Source organism: Branchiostoma belcheri, unplaced genomic scaffold (assembly GCF_001625305.1).
Source record: "Branchiostoma belcheri isolate BF01 breed outbred unplaced genomic scaffold, Haploidv18h27 scaffold128, whole genome shotgun sequence".
In the NCBI taxonomy this organism is placed as follows: Eukaryota; Metazoa; Chordata; class Leptocardii; order Amphioxiformes; family Branchiostomatidae; genus Branchiostoma; species Branchiostoma belcheri.
In genome coordinates, this window is record NW_017802691.1 from 506,914 (window position 1) to 527,098 (window position 20,185).

The following is a 20,185-nucleotide window of genomic DNA, read 5'->3' on the forward strand; positions in this document are numbered from 1 at the left end:
GACATGAGAGACACGAGTGACAAATTCAAAGCACAGGTAACTAGTGTGTGCACCCTGCTTCAGCTTTTAAAGTATACGTTTACACATCTCTATTACAGTCAAATATAGGTCAGCCATGGCAGTTGACAGACTGGCTTGGGATGTCAATATGTACACATCAGGTTTTACTCAAACAAAGCCATAACTAGTCTGTTATAAATGTTGTGTAGTATTACTAATGTTATAAAGTAAATATATTTATGCTACAGCCTTTCAGAGTTTCTTCACCATTTTTTGTTTGCAATTTATGATGCTGTAATTTACACATGTATTAATTGCTCAGAACCTATACATGTTGTGCTAGATATCAACTGCATCATAATCAAGACAATAAAGTATATATACATATAGCATATGATAAATCAAAACATTTGACCTGTATAATTTTTTGCTAATGGTTTGCACATACATGTACATATTTGCAATATACATTTGTACTGCCAATAATTATCAACAATAAAATAATTAAATTACAAAGTACATGTATATAGTAGCCAAACATAACTTTGTTACGGTTCATTAGGTCAGTTTCTGGCACCTGATACGAAAGAATACATATGTACTCAGTTGTTATATCATACTCATAGACAAATGTCACATACATGTACATGTAAAATTCGAGTTCAATATATTATCGAATAGTATACATATACAATGTAGCTACTTACCCTTTTTAATTATTCCTTGTGGTGTTTTAGTGCTCACTTCGATTTTCAAAACATTTGGACTTCTGTTCGTTGAAGGTAGATAAATTGATGGTAAGATGGATCGGACTTTATGCTCAGGATTCAGATGGCCGGTGCCCTCTGACAGCGCCTCCTATCGATTGTGGCCATATTGCAGCCATTAATGTGGCCATGGAGTCAACCATGCATATCACCTGTATCAAGTAGACTGTCGTAACATTCACGTAAAATGTCCATATTTTCTACTGATTACAATCTATATGTGAGTACTAATACCGGTACAAAAGTACTGTCAGAATCGTACATTTAACGTTTCTTTGTCATGTGCACAGCAAATACGCCTACATGCATTGGGCTTAACGCTTGTGGAAGGCCATGTTTTATGATATACATTATCTCTTTGAATTATTAATGTATTATACGATTAGGCCCTTTTCTCTCACCATGGTTAGTAGTCACGTACGTACATAGATACAGTATCGGACGAGCGTGATCAAAATAGTCCGTGTATGGGTTCAGTTTCAATCGTTCTGGTATCTCCCGACTATCTGAACATATACATTTGTAATCCCCGTCCCGTCCTCTTGGGACAATGTGTTCGTGCTCCTGTGACATTATCTGTCGCGACAGTATATCCTTCAGGGTATTAACTATACTAAGGCCTGAAAAAAAAAGGAACCAACCTTCATGCCGACGTGTACATGCAGGGGTGTCGACGGTGGATTGGGCAAGCCTCATCACGTGAGCACAGCAATGTCGTACACTAGTTATTAGACATGTCGACATACCGGAACTTCAAACATCCACCATAATACTAGTAAGTAGATATGGTCGGTCAAAGGACAGGTCGCAGATCGCCAGTAGAGAGAGAGACTGGAGGCGAATACCGCCAGGAAACATGGTATCTACCTCGCCTTTCGTCAGCTGTACATATGCCCCACGCCTTTGGTAAGACAGAGTCTTCCTGTATTCTTTCAGCGGCAGCCATGTCTTGTGCACCACACTGCGAAAGCTTGGGGCGGAACGGCCTTAACGGTGTTTGTAGGCTGTGACTCCTGTGAGTATTGTATACGGTAGCGTTACAGTTGGACAAACGAACCATGGGTGACTTTTTGTCAGTTGCTATTTGTCGTTGGTCACGTGATGCCAATGTCCTATCAGTTATAAAGTCGTTACAGTCACAATGCAATTAGTCAAGACTTTATACACCACAGCACTTGGCTTGTCGTCTTTAGAAGGTAACGATTTAGGTTACTTACCGTAAGTACTTAACGTACTATACTGCGTACTTTCTAGCTTGAAAGTTGTTGTCAGGTATGGCTTCAGGAACTGTAGTATGTAGGTTCTGCATTCCGATAGATCAAGTTTCGTGAGAAAGCTGTCAGGAAGTTGGAGTGGAAAGTTTGTCAGACTGTGACATTTAACGGCCATATGGTCCATTTGACGAATGTGTAAGGATAACTATTGTACTTTAGTTGTCATAATTGTCAATATCAACGTCGTTCATGATAGACATATGCTCTAATCACCTTTTGTAGGCCGATTTGGTACGCTCTAAAATGTTTACGACATGTTTTTGAACATTGTTGTTGCCAACTTCCTGACTAGTAGATATAGAACGGGGAAGTATTCATCAAAAGTCCTTGTCAACACATTCTCTAATTTTAAATTTGAAGGCAAACGTATTGGTTTACAAACTTTTTGAAATTGGGATATACTAGTATGTATACCTGATTGTATTATTTTTCTGTCTTACCTTCAGAACAGGCTACAATAATACCTTAGTAAAGTTATCCCCGACAAAAATGTGGCATATTCATGTTTAAGTAAGTTTTGTGTCGTTATATACTTTCCAAGAGTTTCTGGAGAAACTTGAAGTGGCCATGCGGGGGCATGATGCAACGTGTCTGAACTTTAGTATGGTGGAAAGTCCCATGATGACTGTATTTATTCTTAACACGCCACACCTGAACCCGTATCCGGTGACCTTTGAACACAAAACGTGTTTGTTTATGACTTACTGCTGATAATAGATTCCAAAGGTGGGCATATCACGTTACCTGGCGCTTTGCCAACAGAGGTAAATACGTCCGTCTTTAAGGTCATTCAGCTTGAGACTTGCTGCCTTAAGTCTCTGTTGTCGATTACATGCACCCAGAATACCCGTTTCTTTACGCTGAACGACAAGGCTTAATAAGATGGTTACATTTTCGGGTACTTGTGTCAGTGAAGAACATAACTCGATTGATCTTTATGATAATTGTGATGTTGGCAGATGTTGGCAAACGAAGAAGCGGTACGATTCAGGGCCACCTAGCAGCTTTCTAAGTACTACAGCAGGACTTCTGCTTTGCTCTGAACATGCTCTGATCACAAATTTTTAATAGAAGATAGCTCTTGGACTCGTGAAGACATTTTGTAGATTTAGGCCCCCTAGCAGTCTTATTTAGAACTACAGGGGCCGATTTTATTTGATATTTTGGGGTTGATTTTGCGGTTTTGGGGTTCAGGACGTTCGGTCACCGCCAGTAGTTTAGTTCCCACAATGATTTACCTGCACTTTTAGGGCGCTGTAAAGCCTTCAGAATACTTTATTGGTGCGAGAAAAACACCTTGACATGCGTAATTGAGGTCTTCTAGACCTACAAGCACGTACATATTGGACTGTACCATTTTGCTCATAGGTGGACGGCTCAAACATTAGCGTGGACTGCGATGAACAATAGCGCGTGTCCAGGTAGACACGCATTGTCCTGTGATCGGTGTTATGATCCAATGAATAATTTACCTCTGGGGAATTACGTATCCCATCAGCCCTGGCGCATGCCAGGTCAGGTAGAAGAAACAACATTCTTTAGCCTTAAGCACAATGCACGTAAGCAGTCTTACAAGTCCGTCATCGTTGAATGAACACACCCATGTTGGACTACTATAGTAGTAATACAAGTAGTTGTACTGGCGTTTTGTACTGTGTGTTCCGTTTAAATCAGTACCGATACAAATAAAAACTTCCCCCTTTGTTTCAATCCTCACAGGTGTGTGTAGGCTAAAAAGGACAGAATGATGCAGACCGTGGTCCAGATGAGAAGTACTCCTCACTATGTGTGGTCTACAGCAGACGTGCTTGGGCAGGGGGCGACTGGCAGTGTGTTCAAAGGACGACATAAGGTACGTACTAGTATGTAGTTCTTACAGAATTATATGTGGATGTTTAGACTCTGGAAGTAAATCACTCGTTAACTTTATATGTTGGTGAGCAGTTGCCGCCAGAAAGTACGTGGCATATGTGATACTCTACAAATACGATATTTGGAACGATTTCGACGTGAATTAACAGAATAAAAGTTCTCTGGTTCGTATTTACTGAAAAACGGTATTGAGTCAATGGCTGCGTACTTTTGCCTGGTTCGAATCCATATTAGGAGAAAATCGTCTAGCCACTGAGAGGTTTTCTTGTCGATCAAAGTTCTTATTTTTGGTTTCTACTTTCCGTCACTAAAGTGTTATGTGGATACGAAACAAGAAACGCCGACGGATGATTTATTTATATATAAAAATATACTATCACCTCAACCCGGAAGTGGCTATATTGTATACACGGCTAGAGCTACCTTGTTATTGATGCGCAACCTCTTATAAGAAAAGAGCAATACAATTGGAAAATGTTTTCTGCCAAGATTGGAAGTTTCATCTCACAGAATTACGATATCTGAGATCAATGCCAATATTTGAATTTAAAGCAGAAGTGAAATATGCGTTTCCTTGTCAAAATGGCGTCTATGGTGGTTGTTGTTCCGCTTCATTTAACGTATCTGAACAAAGGATTCCGTAGTCAGTTGTGGTTGAATGAACTTGGAGTCCGTGATCGTACGTACTTAATAAGGAATAGTTATCATTTAACCCATCAAAGATCCTGTCTGGTTCTTCCGTAACCTAGACCATACTAATATCATATCGTGGCAGGTGTCGTGTTGCAAAAGACATAACATAATGTATCTAAACGCGCTTTTTACCCTGTCAGAAAACGGGAGATCTGTGTGCAATCAAGACCTTCAACCAGATGAGCTTCATGAGACCAGTGGATGTTCAGATGAGGGAGTTTGAGATGGTCCTCAAGCTGAAGCATCGCAACATTGTCAAACTACTGGACATTGAAGAGGAGGTAAAAAAATAATACACAGAATCAGGAGCACGATAAGCGTGGAGATGCTAACAGATACGTTCACAATTGTTTGTGTTAGGACACATGTATTTCATAGACATCAATGGACGCATGGTCATGCAAGTAGCTCAAGATCTATGAACCATAGATATGGGCCATAAAGTGACGACTTGTTTGACTGCAATATATCAACAGTTGTAAACGTAGACTTTACCGCGACACGGTCATGTTTATAGCGACAACAAACCGCTATTGCATACATACAAATCCAACCCGTTGTTGAGGAAGTATGGCCGCGATCATGATTACATATCTCAACTTCTTCGTTGCCACAGCGCTTTGTGCAAGCAGGTATGCTCTATGGAGAACAAAGTGTTACACATTTCTCTATTTTCCACAGCCGAGTACAAGACAAAAGGTTATTGTAATGGAGATATGCACAGGTGGAAGTCTGTACACCATCCTTGATGAACCTGAGAACGCCTATGGTCTGGCTGAAGAGGAGTTCAAACTAGTGATGAAAGATGTTGGTAAGTGAGAAGTGAAAAGAGTAAATGTATCCAAATGTCACGTTCATAGAATACACAAATGATGATATAATATAAAACGTATTTACTGCACATCAACGTCAGAAAATCAATTTAAACTTTGAAGTATTGTCACTTTCTTGGATAAGGTGTAGAAAAATTGTAATTTTGATTAGAAATGAACATTCTCTTCTTTTTTTAAGCCGCTGGAATGAACTACTTGCGGGAAAAGGGAATAGTTCACCGAGATTTAAAGCCAGGCAATATCATGCGTTGTATTGGTAAGTCATCCATATTGCATTTTCTTGCGTTCTGTGGTCTATTTGTAAGAAAAACATTCAAAGTAATTCGTAACATTCTACATGTGGCATTTTGACGCTATCCTAACATAAACTCACTTCCACACTCCACATCACAGGTGAAGACAGCTTGTCCATCTACAAACTCACAGACTTCGGTGCAGCCAGAGAACTGGATGACGAAGAGCAGTTTATGTCACTGTATGGCACAGAAGAATATTTGGTAATGAAATAATAATTGATACCATAAATGGTCCTATGGCCGCACCTGGGGTCGTACTGAGGTCACCTGAGTTAGCGCCGAATAGCATAAGCTCCAGACCCTTGCGATTCAGCCCCACTAGTTGTAAGCTCCTCACCATTCAGCCCTTTGCTGCAAAGATAGAGTAACTGCTTAACTTAATAACAGTTATAAACAGGAACGTTCCAACATTTAATGTTTGGGCAACTGGGTTGTTTGAAAGTCCTGACAACCGTTTCTCACCTGTTACAATGGCTTCCTCAGCACCCAGACATGTACGAGAGAGCAGTCCTGAGAAGACCCATGGGAAAGTCGTTCAAAGCTACCGTTGACCTTTGGTCCATCGGGGTCACGTTCTATCACGTGGCAACGGGCAGTCTTCCCTTCAGACCATACGGAGGAGCGCGGAGAAACAAGGAAATTATGTAAGTAGTCTTCTTAAATCACGTTGGAAGTAGGCCAAGCAAGTTTAGATTGCCCACAAGCAAAATACTGCGGAGTGTGGTACATGCTTGTAGAACTAGTAGACGTATAAGGTTTTGCAGGACGAAAATGTTGAATTTGATAGTTATTGTGTTCAGGATAAATTCTTTTGGTGATGGCAGTAGACAAACCGATTAAGTTTCTGTGTGTACTTGCGAAGTCACTGCTAGAATATGTATCTGGAAAAAGGTGAAAAAGAATCCATAACTTGCAGTATATCTTCTTACCAAAATGTGTGCAAGACGTTACATGTTTGACGATCTGTACTGCATTTATGTATGAATAGGTTCAAAATCACAACCGAAAAACCGTCAGGTGCCATCTCTGGGATCCAGCATACCGAAGATGGCCGGCTGGAGTGGAGCAGAGCGTTACCAAAAACATGCCTGCTGTCAAGGTAGGAGTTAATTGTCATCTTAACAACAGTAGTGTGACATCGCTTAGACTTTTTTCCATATCTGTCTATTTGGCTTAGTGGTCAAACATGCAGATTTATGCAAGGATCAGAAGCTCAAGGTTCTCTTCAGCTATCTGACCCTTCTCTTAACCGGGACGGGGGCAGGTATAGACTTCCTTTGACCCATTCCTGACCTCACACGTGCATAAAGTCATCCGTCCTGAGCGATTGGTTCAGATAGCCATGGTGACAGCCGTCTGGTCCCGGTCATTGACCTTTTTTTGTTTCAATAAGAGGAAGAGGAAGAAGAAACAGAGTAAAATAAAAACATACTAAGTAACTGAGTATGTTTTCTTTCTACGAAGGTAAAAACAACAATCATTTACATGATTATTTCTAGGGGATTCAAGGATCTTCTGACGCCACTGTTGGCTGGGATCTTGGAGTGCGACTCTGTGAAGATGTGGAGTTTTGAAATGTTCTTTGAGGAGGTGACGAAGATCCTGAACATGGATATCATCCACATCTTCAACATCTCAACAGCAACGTCCCTCAGAGTCTACGTCAACCCAACAGACACGTGAGTGTATCCTACATTAAATAAAGATGATGAAAATTAACATTCACGAAGAACTGAATAAAAGTATAGTCCAGAAAGGGTAATCATTTAGAGCACAACCAACCATGTTGATTGGTCGTTAGGTTGCCTCATTGACCAATAGCATAAGGACAAACATTTGACAACGAAAATAACAATGAGTGCCCACTGACTAAGAGTTTAGTTTGGAAGAATGCCATGCTTGGGATAAACATAAAGACTGCACTGTCCTAAAAGTGTTCCCAATTTGTAATGGTGATTCTGGTTGTTTGACGAATGTGACAGGAGCCTGCGCAGCTAGGTACAGTACTAGGTACCCTACGGAGGAGGTACAGTAGGGTGTACCTATACTGTCATATACTGGCCTTCTAGCCTTCAATTTTGATGCAAATGCTCACACAAACACTAATAGATTGTATTACATAAGTATGACCATGTAAAACATTATCTAGATTCGCGAGTGTCCAGGAGCTTGTAGCAGTACAAACCGACATCCCGGCGGCCCGGCAGGAGATGATTTTTGACAGCTATCACTTTGCCGTGAGCCACACGGACCCGGCTTCAACCTACCCGAAAACGTCACCTGATAACCCGATTATCGTGCTGGACAACGTGCACACAGACTTCAGCAGGGCTGAGTATAGGGAACTACGTATGTTATCTTTATTCTTACCTTAGACCTTAGTCCTTAGGTCCTCCTGTGCCGGGCACATTGGGCAGCATGTTTCCATCTGGCTGCTACCTCCTCAGTCTCTTCCCAGGCAGTGTTAGCCCTCTTGAGGTCCTCCTGAAAGGTTCTTCGCCAGGTGTTCTTTGGCCGACCTCTCTTCCTTCTGCCCCATGGCAGTCACAGCAAGTGGAGATCGTTATCTTTATCACATAAACAAATTTTACAGCCATACATAGACAATGGGCTTGTTAGTGGCATTGTGGAACTCAACAACATGTAGCAAAGGAGCTGCCGACATCCTTAGGATCAATTTATGACTTTCACAGTAGACCGCTCTTAGCTGGGTTCAGCATTCCAGTACGTTTTAGAAATTTCCGATAGTTGTGCAGTTGTTCTCTGCTTTCGTTGAAATTCTGAGCTGTTTGTATCTTACAATGCATTTCGTCTAGATGTATTTTCTTCTCAACAGTAACAAATTGTTTTTCTCTTGATCTTCAGCAAAACTACCCAGATTTGGGACTTCATTTTCCCTCGACAATGATGCTCCCTTGGCTAAAGTAAGTTACTGTCTTGCAGTTGACCAAATACACCTTTATATGTATTTCATATGCTGTAAATCGCTTTAAGACTTCAACTATTGAATAGATTTATTTTTTTATTTATTTTATTTTATTCACATGGATTTTTGAGCATTGGATAGGAAGCACTTGTGCTTATGTGAATCCGCTGCTCATAAAACATAATACAATTAAATGTAAACATAGAGATGACATAAAATATAACATGAACATAAAATGAAAGTGGCTGGCGCACCAATACCTAAATAGATTTGAGTGGATATCTGAGAAAACTGTAAGATCAATATGATAATACCTTCCAGGTTTGCGCCAGTGTCGTGTTTGACTGTCAGCGCTCCACAGCGTCACTTCTTCTTCAGCAGAACATCATGAGAAAAGCCGTCAAATGGTTCATGTACGTACCTGTATATTTTCTTCAGAAAGTTTGATACGTCAAAAAGTTGCAGTTAGAGGATAAAGACCAGTGTTTAATTTTGTAAACACTGCCTTTTTTGTGTTTGTAGTGAGCTGAAACTTTCGTCATTTAATTTTGACTCTACCTTGTGTGCCTGAATAGTCATTTCAACAACTGCTGAGTCAACCGAACACTAGTGCTGAAATGCCTTCCAAAGGCTCCAAATGCCTTCCACTAGCCTTGGTACATGTAATGTCTATATTGTATGATGTAACGTGCTGTTGGTTTGTATTGTCACTTCAATGTATTATTATATGGCTTGTAATAAAGAATACAACGTTTTCTCTTTTTGCAGATGTGTTATGAGCAGAGAAACCGAACAGCTCCGAACTGACACCCATCTTCTGGGGATAAAGGTTACACATAGCGACTTGGCCCTCAGGCGGCTCCTGGATGAGTAAGAAACGTTTCATTACATGATCTGCTTGCTTTCCTAGTTACGAATAAAGAGAAGATTTTGTGGCACATGTTTTATTTGTCGAAAGTTATATTCATATTTGTGTTGACGTCATACTTTAAAGAAGCCAAGTGAAAAGTCTCACTGGGTCAGTCTAATGAGGAAGACCACAGGAACTGGTCGAAAGCTCTAGGTGACAAAATTTACTTTGTGTTGGTTCAAACGTTTTAACTTTAAATTAATCATATTTGTTTTTTAGGCATTCTCTACACAGTAAGATGTTGGATCTCCTCTGTTCGGGTACATCCAGTAGCGACGTCCAGCGGAAAAGACTTGAACTGCAACAGCTTGTTGACGGGAAAAGGGAATTTATGCAGAAGGTATGTATTGTGGCAATAAAGATATAAATAAGCAAAAATATCGATAAAATGAAATAGGCAAAAACTATCAACAAAATGTGATGATACATGTTTTTGCAACTTGTACATACATGTATGCTTTAGTCACTTTTACGTTGATGCTTTCAATAGTGTTATAATATTGACTACATTTTATCACTTTACCTTTTCTTACGCCTTCTCTTAGATTCTTGACGAATATGCAAATTGTGAGAAACAGATGAAGTGGGTTGAGGAGAGAATTCTGGTAGAGGAAACACTTAAGGAACTGTGGAAGGACAAAGACACTGTTGGGACACAGGAGAAAGACCGCAGGTAACGACTGTTGAAAATATGTCTGAATTCCATGCCGTCGATTGAACTGAATAGATATATACATTGGGTGAAAACGAAGATGCTAAAATATGACAGATTACTAGTTTTATGATCTGTGATCTAAACTTTGCTCTGGTTTACCAGCGAGCATTTTTGGTGTCTTAAAACAAGTGCTATATATTTTCCAGTGTTGAAAGGACGGCGTATGTATTGGAGAAGGTAGTTGCTACGTATCTGCAGTTCAAAAAGGACAAAAGTCTGAAGAGTAAGTGGTACAGATTTACTACTTTTAAACATCTCTGTTTCAGTGTTCATTTCTTTGTCTTAGTACATTTATTTAAGCTTTTTCGTTATAATGGTATTTTCTTATCGCAATAATACTAAAGAAAGCTGAATATTATCGTTATTTCTAGGACTGTCTTATAATGAGGAACAGATCCACAAGTTTGAAAAGTAAGTATATATCATTGCAGTTGATAGGCTGAAAGACTTGTATGAGACGGGCTATGTATTCGTCACCCATAGATTCATAATATAAGTCATTATGAACACAGTTAAAGTTATAAATATAAGACAGTACATCTACAATTGTTGCAAATGATGCTAAATTTGGGTTGACGTGTCATCAAAATATGAACCGTTGTGAACCGTTCTGCCTTTCTCAATCTGTAGTTTAAATCTTGATATCAGAATCTTCTTTGTTTTATACGTTGGTACTATTCTGCTCTCGCCCTAAACATTTGCGCATCCGTATACCAAGTTGAATTCGGCAAGTTTAAACACCTTCGGCTAAGAGTTGAGTACCAGTTCTCTGGGTACTTTTTTAATATCTACCATTGTTCTGTACCCCAGGCAAAAGCTGAGCGCCAACTGCATTAAGGCGGTGTCCGCCTACGCTGACGAGTTTGTTCCCAAGTTCAAACATCTGTATTCAGAAGTCGCCCGGTGGTTCCAGTAAGTATTTCCTTCTATTTAATCCCATTGGATTGCAATATCCCCCGACGGTTGTTGTAGAATTAGGTACAAGATACAGAATCCAGTCTACGTGTATTTCTAATCTTACTATCACGAATTATACATACAGGTAATAAGGAACATGAAATACCAGCTTAGACTGGTCCAATATACAACCCTAGTTGATATGATATGGTTTAACCTTCCCCAAGCTACCTAATTAGTATACGTAGCCAAGCGGGTACTTGAGTGTGCTAAAGGTTAAAGGTGTATGTCTACTATACATTACTGTTTCACCTTTGTAAAATGTGTTTTTATATGGGCACATTTCAGCCCAATATAGCTGAGAGAGTGGGGTCTTATGATATACATTATGCCACAGTTTTTGGTACATAAAAGTTTGAACACTCACCACTACTGAAAAAAAGTACTCAGGTTAGCTCAACCACCTACCAGTGCATTAGCCGCCTGCAGTAGTGCTTGTACATTTGTGTGGCCCAAGGGCTATAGAAACGGAGATTGACTTCGCCCTACCCACCAGAATGCGTGGGAAGGTGTTTAACTTTTAAAGCAGCAATACCAGCCCACCTCCAAAGACCTCCACCGCCACGGAACCACTAGTAATTTCCTTGAAATAATACCTGACATGGATTGACTTTTCCCTTCCGTAGCCCCGAAATGTCACAGATTTTAGTGAGTGAACTATGACGAGACGACTTGTAACCTCCTCAGGAAAATGACGCCTTAAAGTAGACTGACATTTACGACTCTAGAAGCCTCCTTAAGTTGGGCACTTACGACCAAGTGTTATGGTTAAGAAATAGGAGCATCCGCAATCTAAGGTAACACGTTGGGTCATTAGTCCAGGGCTCGAAATTAAAGGTGGTCCACTGACCACTTAGATGAAGCCTGGGACAACTAAAAAGACACTTCGGGACATTTTTGGGACAACAGAACAATAATGAACATCAGAATGTCAGCCCTTCCTTTTGTTTATCAGGCATGCGTCCCGGCTTTTGGATCCAGAAAAGTCCCCCAAAATTTCCTGTCTACTCTACATGCAATTAAAAATCAGCCCAGGGCCCTTCCAGTAACCATTTTCCGTCGGAATTTGGGGATTTTTTGTTTGCTCCATGAGGGCCATTATACATTGGGATAGTGTGGTTTCAACTCAGTATGTAGATGAATATAATAACTAGAACGTTGGCTTTGAAAAATTGGGTTTCGAAACCTTAAAACTGCACTGGATGCCTTTAAGAAATAGGGCCATCCGCAATCTAAGGCAACGCATTGCCCCTCACGCCTCACGACGTAGTCTCCACCAGACTTCTTTTGCAGGCTGAATAAATCGTAGAAATCGGCCTAAAAGGGGATATCATTGGCCAGAGGAGTTTGCCGGCCAGAGAGGGTCCAGTTGGCCTGCACGTGCAACAACACTGGCCAGTTATATCCTGTTTGAAACCCTTGTCCTGCGGAGCACCACAATTGTTGTTCTGCACATACAGTTACTCAGTACCATCTATATAGCACCCTGTATAGGTACGATTTGGGTTGTTTTCTCGTGCAACGCATCACACCGCAGCAAAACGCAAAGAATGCGGAAGTAACTATGAAACTGCAGGGCAAAAAAATTGGGAGGTCAATGATCTAATTAAGACATGAAATTATTGAAAAATATTGTGCCAGGAGTGCCAGCAGGGCAAGGGTTAAGGCCGATTTCTACGATTTATTCAGCCTGCAAAAGAAGTCTGGTGGAGACTACGTCGTAAGGCACACGCTGCAACTTTAAGATAAGCGTACAGACATTAATATTTACACGTGAGCGGGGAACTGTTTATTGTATGCTTCCTAACTGTGGCTATAGATGGTCTTTACAGCGCTGTCCCGGTACATTTATAGGCATTAACATAACTGTGAAAATCAATTTACGACTTACAATTTCCTACGTAGAGAGTTATGAGGTACGCGGCATTTGAAACGCTGTATTTGACGTATCAACGCTACAGGAACGCAGTTTTTGTGAAGACCACTTTGCTGCAAAGACGTGTGCCGCAACGAGTGAGATCATAATGGCAGACGAAAAGTTTGCAAAACTCATATAGAATTGTTAAAGATTTGTCGTAATGGTTATGGACTCAGAGTTCAGGTGAGGTCATATTCGACGAAGGATTTTGCTTGTAGAGAGGTTTTTGTAGAAGGAAATTGTTGCTCAAGCAACTTGATTGGTTTTGAAAACGTATTCAGTTGCTTAAGTAACAATTTCCTTGTGTATTTCATTACCTGGATGTCTAACCTTCACCGTAGTAAAGATTTTTTTCCATGTACAATTTCCAGCAAGGCTATGTCTGAACCAACCATCAACAAGGATTTCAATCACAGTTTTACGTCCTAAACCCCAAATTGGCATCATTGGGAACTATGACAACATTTTCGTCACAAGACATCTGAATTTTACAAGGATACCCTTCTTGTCGCAAACCTGTCCACGAAAGCACGGTTCTGATAAATAAAACTTGATGCTTAGAGAACTTTATTTTGTCTCTTCCTCCAGGAAAGCGTTCCTTTACCGACAGAAGTTGGCGAAAGTTGTCAACCTTCTTGACAAAGTCTCCACCGCCAGCGACCAAATGGCAGGAAATTTGCAGCAGGTAAGAGGCTTACCCTGGATATTTAGGCACTGATATGCACCAAGCAGGATAAAGTGGGTGGAAGAAGACTTTCTTCTCTTTATCTTTAGGTGTCCAGCAGGTAAATTGACGAGTCAGGCCTGAAGAAATAAGCAATGGTAATATAGTTTTATGTGAAGAAATGAGTATAAAATGTCTGCACCAAACAGGATAGAGTGGGCGAAAGAAGGTTTTATTTTCTTTATCTTGGTGTTCAGCAGGTAAAAGACTATTCCTGTAGAAAATGTGGGCGGTTGGCTTCTCGTTTTTATAACTGGAAGTATGCATTAAGGACGTCTTTAAGGCATCAACCACCCACACAATAAGTAGTAGCCTGGAGTATCGCAAAGCTGTTTGATAAGTCAGTGCACACGTTGGAGTTTGAATAGTTTGTAATATGTAAACTGTCGAAGAAATCCACTGCGATCCTCTGTAGAATATTTATCCATATCCATGTACAATCCAACATGTAGAAGTGACCAACTGAACGTAAGGACCAGCTGGTCATTGTGGCCACTCTTTGAATGGCCCATACTGGGTCCGCATAATCTCCAAGCAGATTCTGTGGAGCAATGGAAGTCCATATTTGCCGCCTGTAACTTCCGACTCCCCTTACCCCACAGAATCTGCTTGGAGATCAGAGTCCGCATTATAATGACCACCTATCCACACAGACCAAGTTCTATAGATCCCTTGAGTGGTACCGGTCCTCTTAGGTCATTAGATATATTTTCCATTGACACTCGCATTGTGATGACCGCCTGTCCACATAGACCAGGCTCACCTACATGGTTTACTCGTGCACTTTTGACTCTATGTGATTCCTCCTTGTCCACAGTCGCTACAAAAGCAGCAAATGGTCATGGACAATGGCACAAGCATTTTTATGACCACCTGTCCACCTGAGTGGTCTTCAAGGGACTTATTTGACTATAATGTGACTATATCATTCTTCCTTGTCTACAGTCCGTACAGAAGCATCACGTGATCATGAACAGCCTCCTGAGTTCCGACCCCCTGCAGCGTCCCGTGACGTCACACACCCCTCCCTGTGACGTCACACCGCCCGTGTCAGCACCTCCGTCTGTTGCCGCGTCAGAGCCTCTCAGTCAAACCGAAGTGGTGCAACTCCAGGCCAGGTACTTTACATTTACTTCAGCTTCTGCTGCCGTCTAATACTACTGCCAACAGGGCTGGAAATATTGTGCTCCTTTGTGCAGGTAAAATTAGGGCCGTGCAGGTATTTCTGATGTCTACCTGTACTGGTCCATGTACTGGGTTTATATAGACACGAAAAAATAAGCCAAAGCCCAAACTTCTTCTTGGTTGATACAGTTTATGGTACATTCTGCTTTATCTGCATGCTTAGCACTTAACACTTGGGAAAGGGTGTAGGAGTTAAACACATAACACAACCATTGAAAAGTCCCCAGCTGAAGTGATTGTACAGGCTGGGGGGAAGTCAATAGTACAAAGGCTATCGCATTTCTGCTTCCAGATTCTAGCCATATCCACGTCTATTCCCTTATTGAACCAGTGGCAACGTTCCCCTGATATATGGTCATCTGTATCCTCCGCGTGATATTCTGTGGACGAAAAATACCGTCTCAAACGCCTTCCTGACCATAATTTAAAACCCGCACTAAAAATAACGATACCTCCCCTTCCCCTAGCGGCGCCTGTGCCGTATATATACATCTAGCGGCTGTGCAATTTTCCTGAACAATATCATAGTGCCAAAATGCCGCCCGCCAATGTTCAGTTATAAATCAGTGTCAGGCAATATAAGTCTGGTTATATTGTAACCCCTTGACTGCTGTGCCCCCCTCTAGAGCTCCCTTAACATTATATAGACAGCCTCAAAGCACATCTATATGCGAACTACGTATGAAGTAATAATACCTACTTGTTTGAGCTTGCCAAAGTCACAGCACATTCGTTATACGCTATCCAGGTTTATGTGGTTTCTGTATTGATTCCTTAAGAAAAAAAAAGCGTTGTAAAATGACAAAAAGTTGACTTTTACAAAAGGCCACTTAAAGGCCAGACGAAGGCAATACCTGCTGCCCGAAATTACAGTGACGTCTCCCGTTTCACAAATGCCCAGGCGGATACGATACTTCACCGCGGTCAGTTTTTATCACCCGTCTGTGAAAGGAGAAGCAATTCGTGTTGTAGAACAGGCTCTAAATTACAGGAAGTGGTCTTAACGCAAGCGTGCGCAGTCTGTAAGAGGACAGGACATCAACTGTTAGGTTATAGCGTGGCTGTTCACGTCATAAACTCCACAGCGGCGCCATCACTACCCACTCTTTACGATCAGCGTTCAACCTCTAGGAAAACCAGATGGACGCAGTATAACCACATGCATACGTGGTCCATATAAAAATGAGTCATTTGGGGACACTTATGAAAAAAGGGGCGTTGTAAGGCACGTTAAATTTTTGATGAAGAAACACTGGGACAGTATTGAGTCCAATGGTTGGTCAGTTTACAACTTTTGTTACTATATGTTATGGGGAAATGTAATGAATAAATTGACGAGTCAGGCTTGGCGAAATAAACTATGGTAATATAGTTTTATGTGAAGAAATGAATATAAAATGCCTGCGGTTGGGGACAGATGTTACAGACCGGAGGTTTTTTAGTTATTGGGACATTAATTTTCTTTCTGTATAAAACCTTTGCTGTGATGCCGTCTGGAAAAAAACTGTATAGGTTAGATTGAAAGGTGAAGGTGAAATTGAATTCCAGACGAGACAGCAGTTGCTGTTGGCAATTGTGTTGTCGTGTTCAAATATATATAATCCTAATATTGAATGAATGTGCGTTTGATACATGCAATACTAGTGCCCTGAATATGAATAATGCTTGATGTGTAACATTCCATGCCGGTTCCTTTCTTTTGTGTCGTCTATAATTTGTGGTTGACACCGTCTAGGCTTGTGAAAACGGGACCGAGAGGTCAAGGGTTCGATTCCTGATATTTATTTTATTTTATTCACATGGATTTTTGAGCATTGGATAGAAAGCACTTGTTGTGCTTATGTAAATCCGCTGCTCATAAAACATAATACAAAAGTAAACATAAAGATGACATAAAGTGTAGCATAAACATAAAATGAAAGTGGCTGGCGCACCAATACCTATAGCATAACATTATTGAGTTTGGTCAAATCTTCCAGAGTGGTGGATATAGTTGTACACAATATCAAAGATACGGCAGTTAGTAGGGTATGGGAGGGAGGGGCTACCTGTAAGAAGTAAAGTACATAATGCGGCGTCGTTTACGTTGAGTGGGTCGGAAGGAAGTATGTTTTCAAGATGAAGGCAAGATATGGATAACAACATTTTGGTCCTTTCGGTATTATAAAGTTTGCAGTGTAATAAATAGTGATCTGGTGTCTCATTTGGATTCCTGATATTTCTTGCTAGACGTCCGAAAAGACACTTGACACGACTGTCCTCGTTTCACCCAGGTATAAATGGGCATGCTCTTCCCTCAAATGCCATGCCCAAGACACAGTACATAAATACCCCACTGCCTCTATGGCCTCTAGAGGCAATGAGACCTTTAGTTTTACCTCTTCCATTTTATTCGTGATCTCAATCCGCCCCGTTTTCCCCGTTCAGTGTCCGTGCAGTGCGGGAAGAGATCAGACTGTCTATCGCCGAGGCCGAGGAGTCCACCAAACTGCTGAGACAGTGAGTCTACCTCATTTCCTCCCAGTTATATAGCTACATGTCCAGTCGTTCCACGATCTAGTTTTGTGTGGATTGATATTCTACTGCGTTCTTATTATTGCTTCTTATCAGTGTTTGCTGTATAATTACAGGCTCGGCGGCTTGGGGCTGGAGAATGGGATCCATGTGGAAGACGTGGCGCATGGCTGATCTAGAGATTGGCCTCGCAGACTGGGCGTGCTGGGGAAAGTGTTTGAAGAACAAGTGAAGCTTCTCTGTAAAGTAATCTCCAAGCTGATCTTTTGGTGGCTGCAAAGACAGTATCAAATTGGCCAGGCTGTGTCCATTTACCATTAGCCATTGGGCTGGCTTAAAAAATATACCAGTACAAACAAAGAGAGAGAGACCTATAAAAATGCCTGAAACAGGCCAGAAATGAGGCAAAGCCTAAATCTTTGCCAGAAGAGTATCTCTATGGCTCAAAAAACTTCATGACACATGATGCAATGTACATGTTGAAATTATCAAATTAGCAAGTGATGAACAATAATTGTGTGTGAAAAGCTGAACTGTTGTTGAACATGTCAGAGCCGGTTCTGGTCATCAACAGCCTGAGGGGCGAATTCCAGCAATTGCGATATAGCCACAGGGAAACTTTATTCAGAATAACCATTAGCGGTGGGCCCATTCATTCACAAATATACATACAATACATGTACATACAGTAATTGACAGCATAGTTACAAAGTTCAAATATACAATTATTACAAGAACAAAGCCATCAGGATGATCTAGGAGGAATATGAATAGACCCATGCCGTCTACCCATTGATATTAGCAGTTGAACCAATGCAAAAGTGGCTTCTATCGGCCAAAAAGTTTTTTTTAGATATGTAATATTTTGGATCTGAAGAGGTTCAGCGGAAAGAGAAGTTGCACTTGTCTTGTAAACTACTTGCCACAGCACGCCTGGTCTGCGAGGCCGTTACACGCTGTAAAAAGCAACAGCAGACGAACGTCTGCACCGCGCCGAGCCGAGCTTGGTGAAGTTTTCTTCATGGTATCGACACCTCTGCCTCTACTTGCTTCCCATGCAAGTAATCCTGTAGTGATTGGTAAGAGGAAGTTTTACCATGATGATATTCCGAGGTTACTGTCATCACTATGATTGCTATAGGTGTATTAAGACACATCCTTGCTTACAGTAATACACCAGATAAGAAGATTATCTAACAATTATACATGTATCATGTTTTGCAAAATCCTAACGCTATACTTAAAAAATTGCATACTAGTATATTACTCACAAATACACAATACCGTGTGATTTCCTAAAGACGTAGACATTATAGGAAGCCCAAGTTGTCAAAGAGCTAGCGTAAATCGTTGCATTGACAACGTTGTTGGCATTTTATGTCATAATATTTAGGTCAGGAGAAAGCGTTCTTCAAGATGTTAGTTTGTACGTCTCTATTACGCCTTTTTATGCTTGGATGAATAAGAGTAGGCCTAGGGTTCAAGGCACATCTTGTAAACAATCAATGGCACAAAAAAATCATGTATATATTGTATACATATATATAGTCTTTCTTTGATTTTTGGTTTTCACGTTGCCCACATTTAAGGGGTTATACTGTTTGCTCTCCATTTTCAAAAGGTATAAAAGTTTAAATATTTTTTGAGCTCGTTAAAGTTGAGCTTTGCTGGTCTAGCTTGGGCTTGGACTTCATTCCGTCAAGTTTGAATGACGAAGATAAAACTTGCTAATTGCAGTCATCTTTGATATATTTTCTTATGATTTATTACTCTTCACATTGTATGTAAATATATTGATTGTCTAATGGGGCGAGAAATATGTTTAGATCAATATTATGTTTAAGTAATGAATGTGCGTATGAGGACATCCGTCATAACCCCAACGATGTCACAAGGGCCTTTAAAGACAGCAGAATGCCTGACAAACACATTAGCATATAAAACTGCATGGTGTAAATGTGACTGTACATATTTTGCCGTCTATATCTTTGTTAGCTTTAAAGCATGCAATATTTCAGACTGTTATTAGATATGATGATGATAATGATGATATTACATAGATTATATAGATCAGTACGAACGTGCAAACGTTAACACCGTTTGCACACAGTCCTGTATTATACTTACTTTATTATATTGCCATGTACAAAGAGTGCCTGATTAAAATGCTTGTGGCAAAGAGTTCTCCAGTACATACTAGTCACCATTCTAAGTTGTGCTTGAGCAAGTATAAAAAAAGTCATACATGAGACATCACCACAATTGTCTAGATACCAGAATAGCATCTTATTAACTATGCCTATCTATCTTACCAATTGTCAAAACTATACAGCGGCAGTGCTATTGCTGTGTCTGTCAAACTATCTGATTGTAGGTATAGCTTCTGAATCTTCTTGACAGACCTGACGGCGCTAATGTGAGATTGTATTGACTAGATACTACAATAGCATCTTGCTAACTATGCCTATATATCTTACAAATTGTCAGAACTATATTGCGGCAATGCTAAACCTGCGTCTGTCAAACTATCCGATTGTAGGCATTGCTCTGGAATCTGCTTGACAGACCTGACGGCGCTAATGTGAGATTGTATTGACAGCC

General features: G+C 40.7%; 1 protein-coding gene across 1 annotated transcript; it reads left to right on the forward strand.

The window, feature by feature from the left end:
* The first annotated feature begins 3,760 nt into the window (after positions 1–3,760).
* On the forward strand, positions 3,761–18,145 carry LOC109463591 (serine/threonine-protein kinase TBK1-like). The gene is made up of 21 exons (XM_019760447.1): positions 3,761–3,893; positions 4,747–4,887; positions 5,288–5,417; positions 5,618–5,695; positions 5,833–5,936; positions 6,219–6,379; positions 6,724–6,834; positions 7,235–7,414; positions 7,885–8,084; positions 8,601–8,659; positions 8,983–9,074; positions 9,430–9,531; positions 9,791–9,911; positions 10,117–10,244; positions 10,433–10,509; positions 10,658–10,697; positions 11,097–11,198; positions 13,750–13,846; positions 14,831–15,003; positions 17,498–17,569; positions 17,701–18,145. Exons 1-21 carry the CDS (start codon positions 3,786–3,788, stop codon positions 17,756–17,758), a joined length of 2,334 nt encoding a protein of 777 aa, XP_019616006.1. The 5' UTR covers positions 3,761–3,785; the 3' UTR covers positions 17,759–18,145.
* The last annotated feature ends 2,040 nt before the right edge of the window (positions 18,146–20,185 follow it).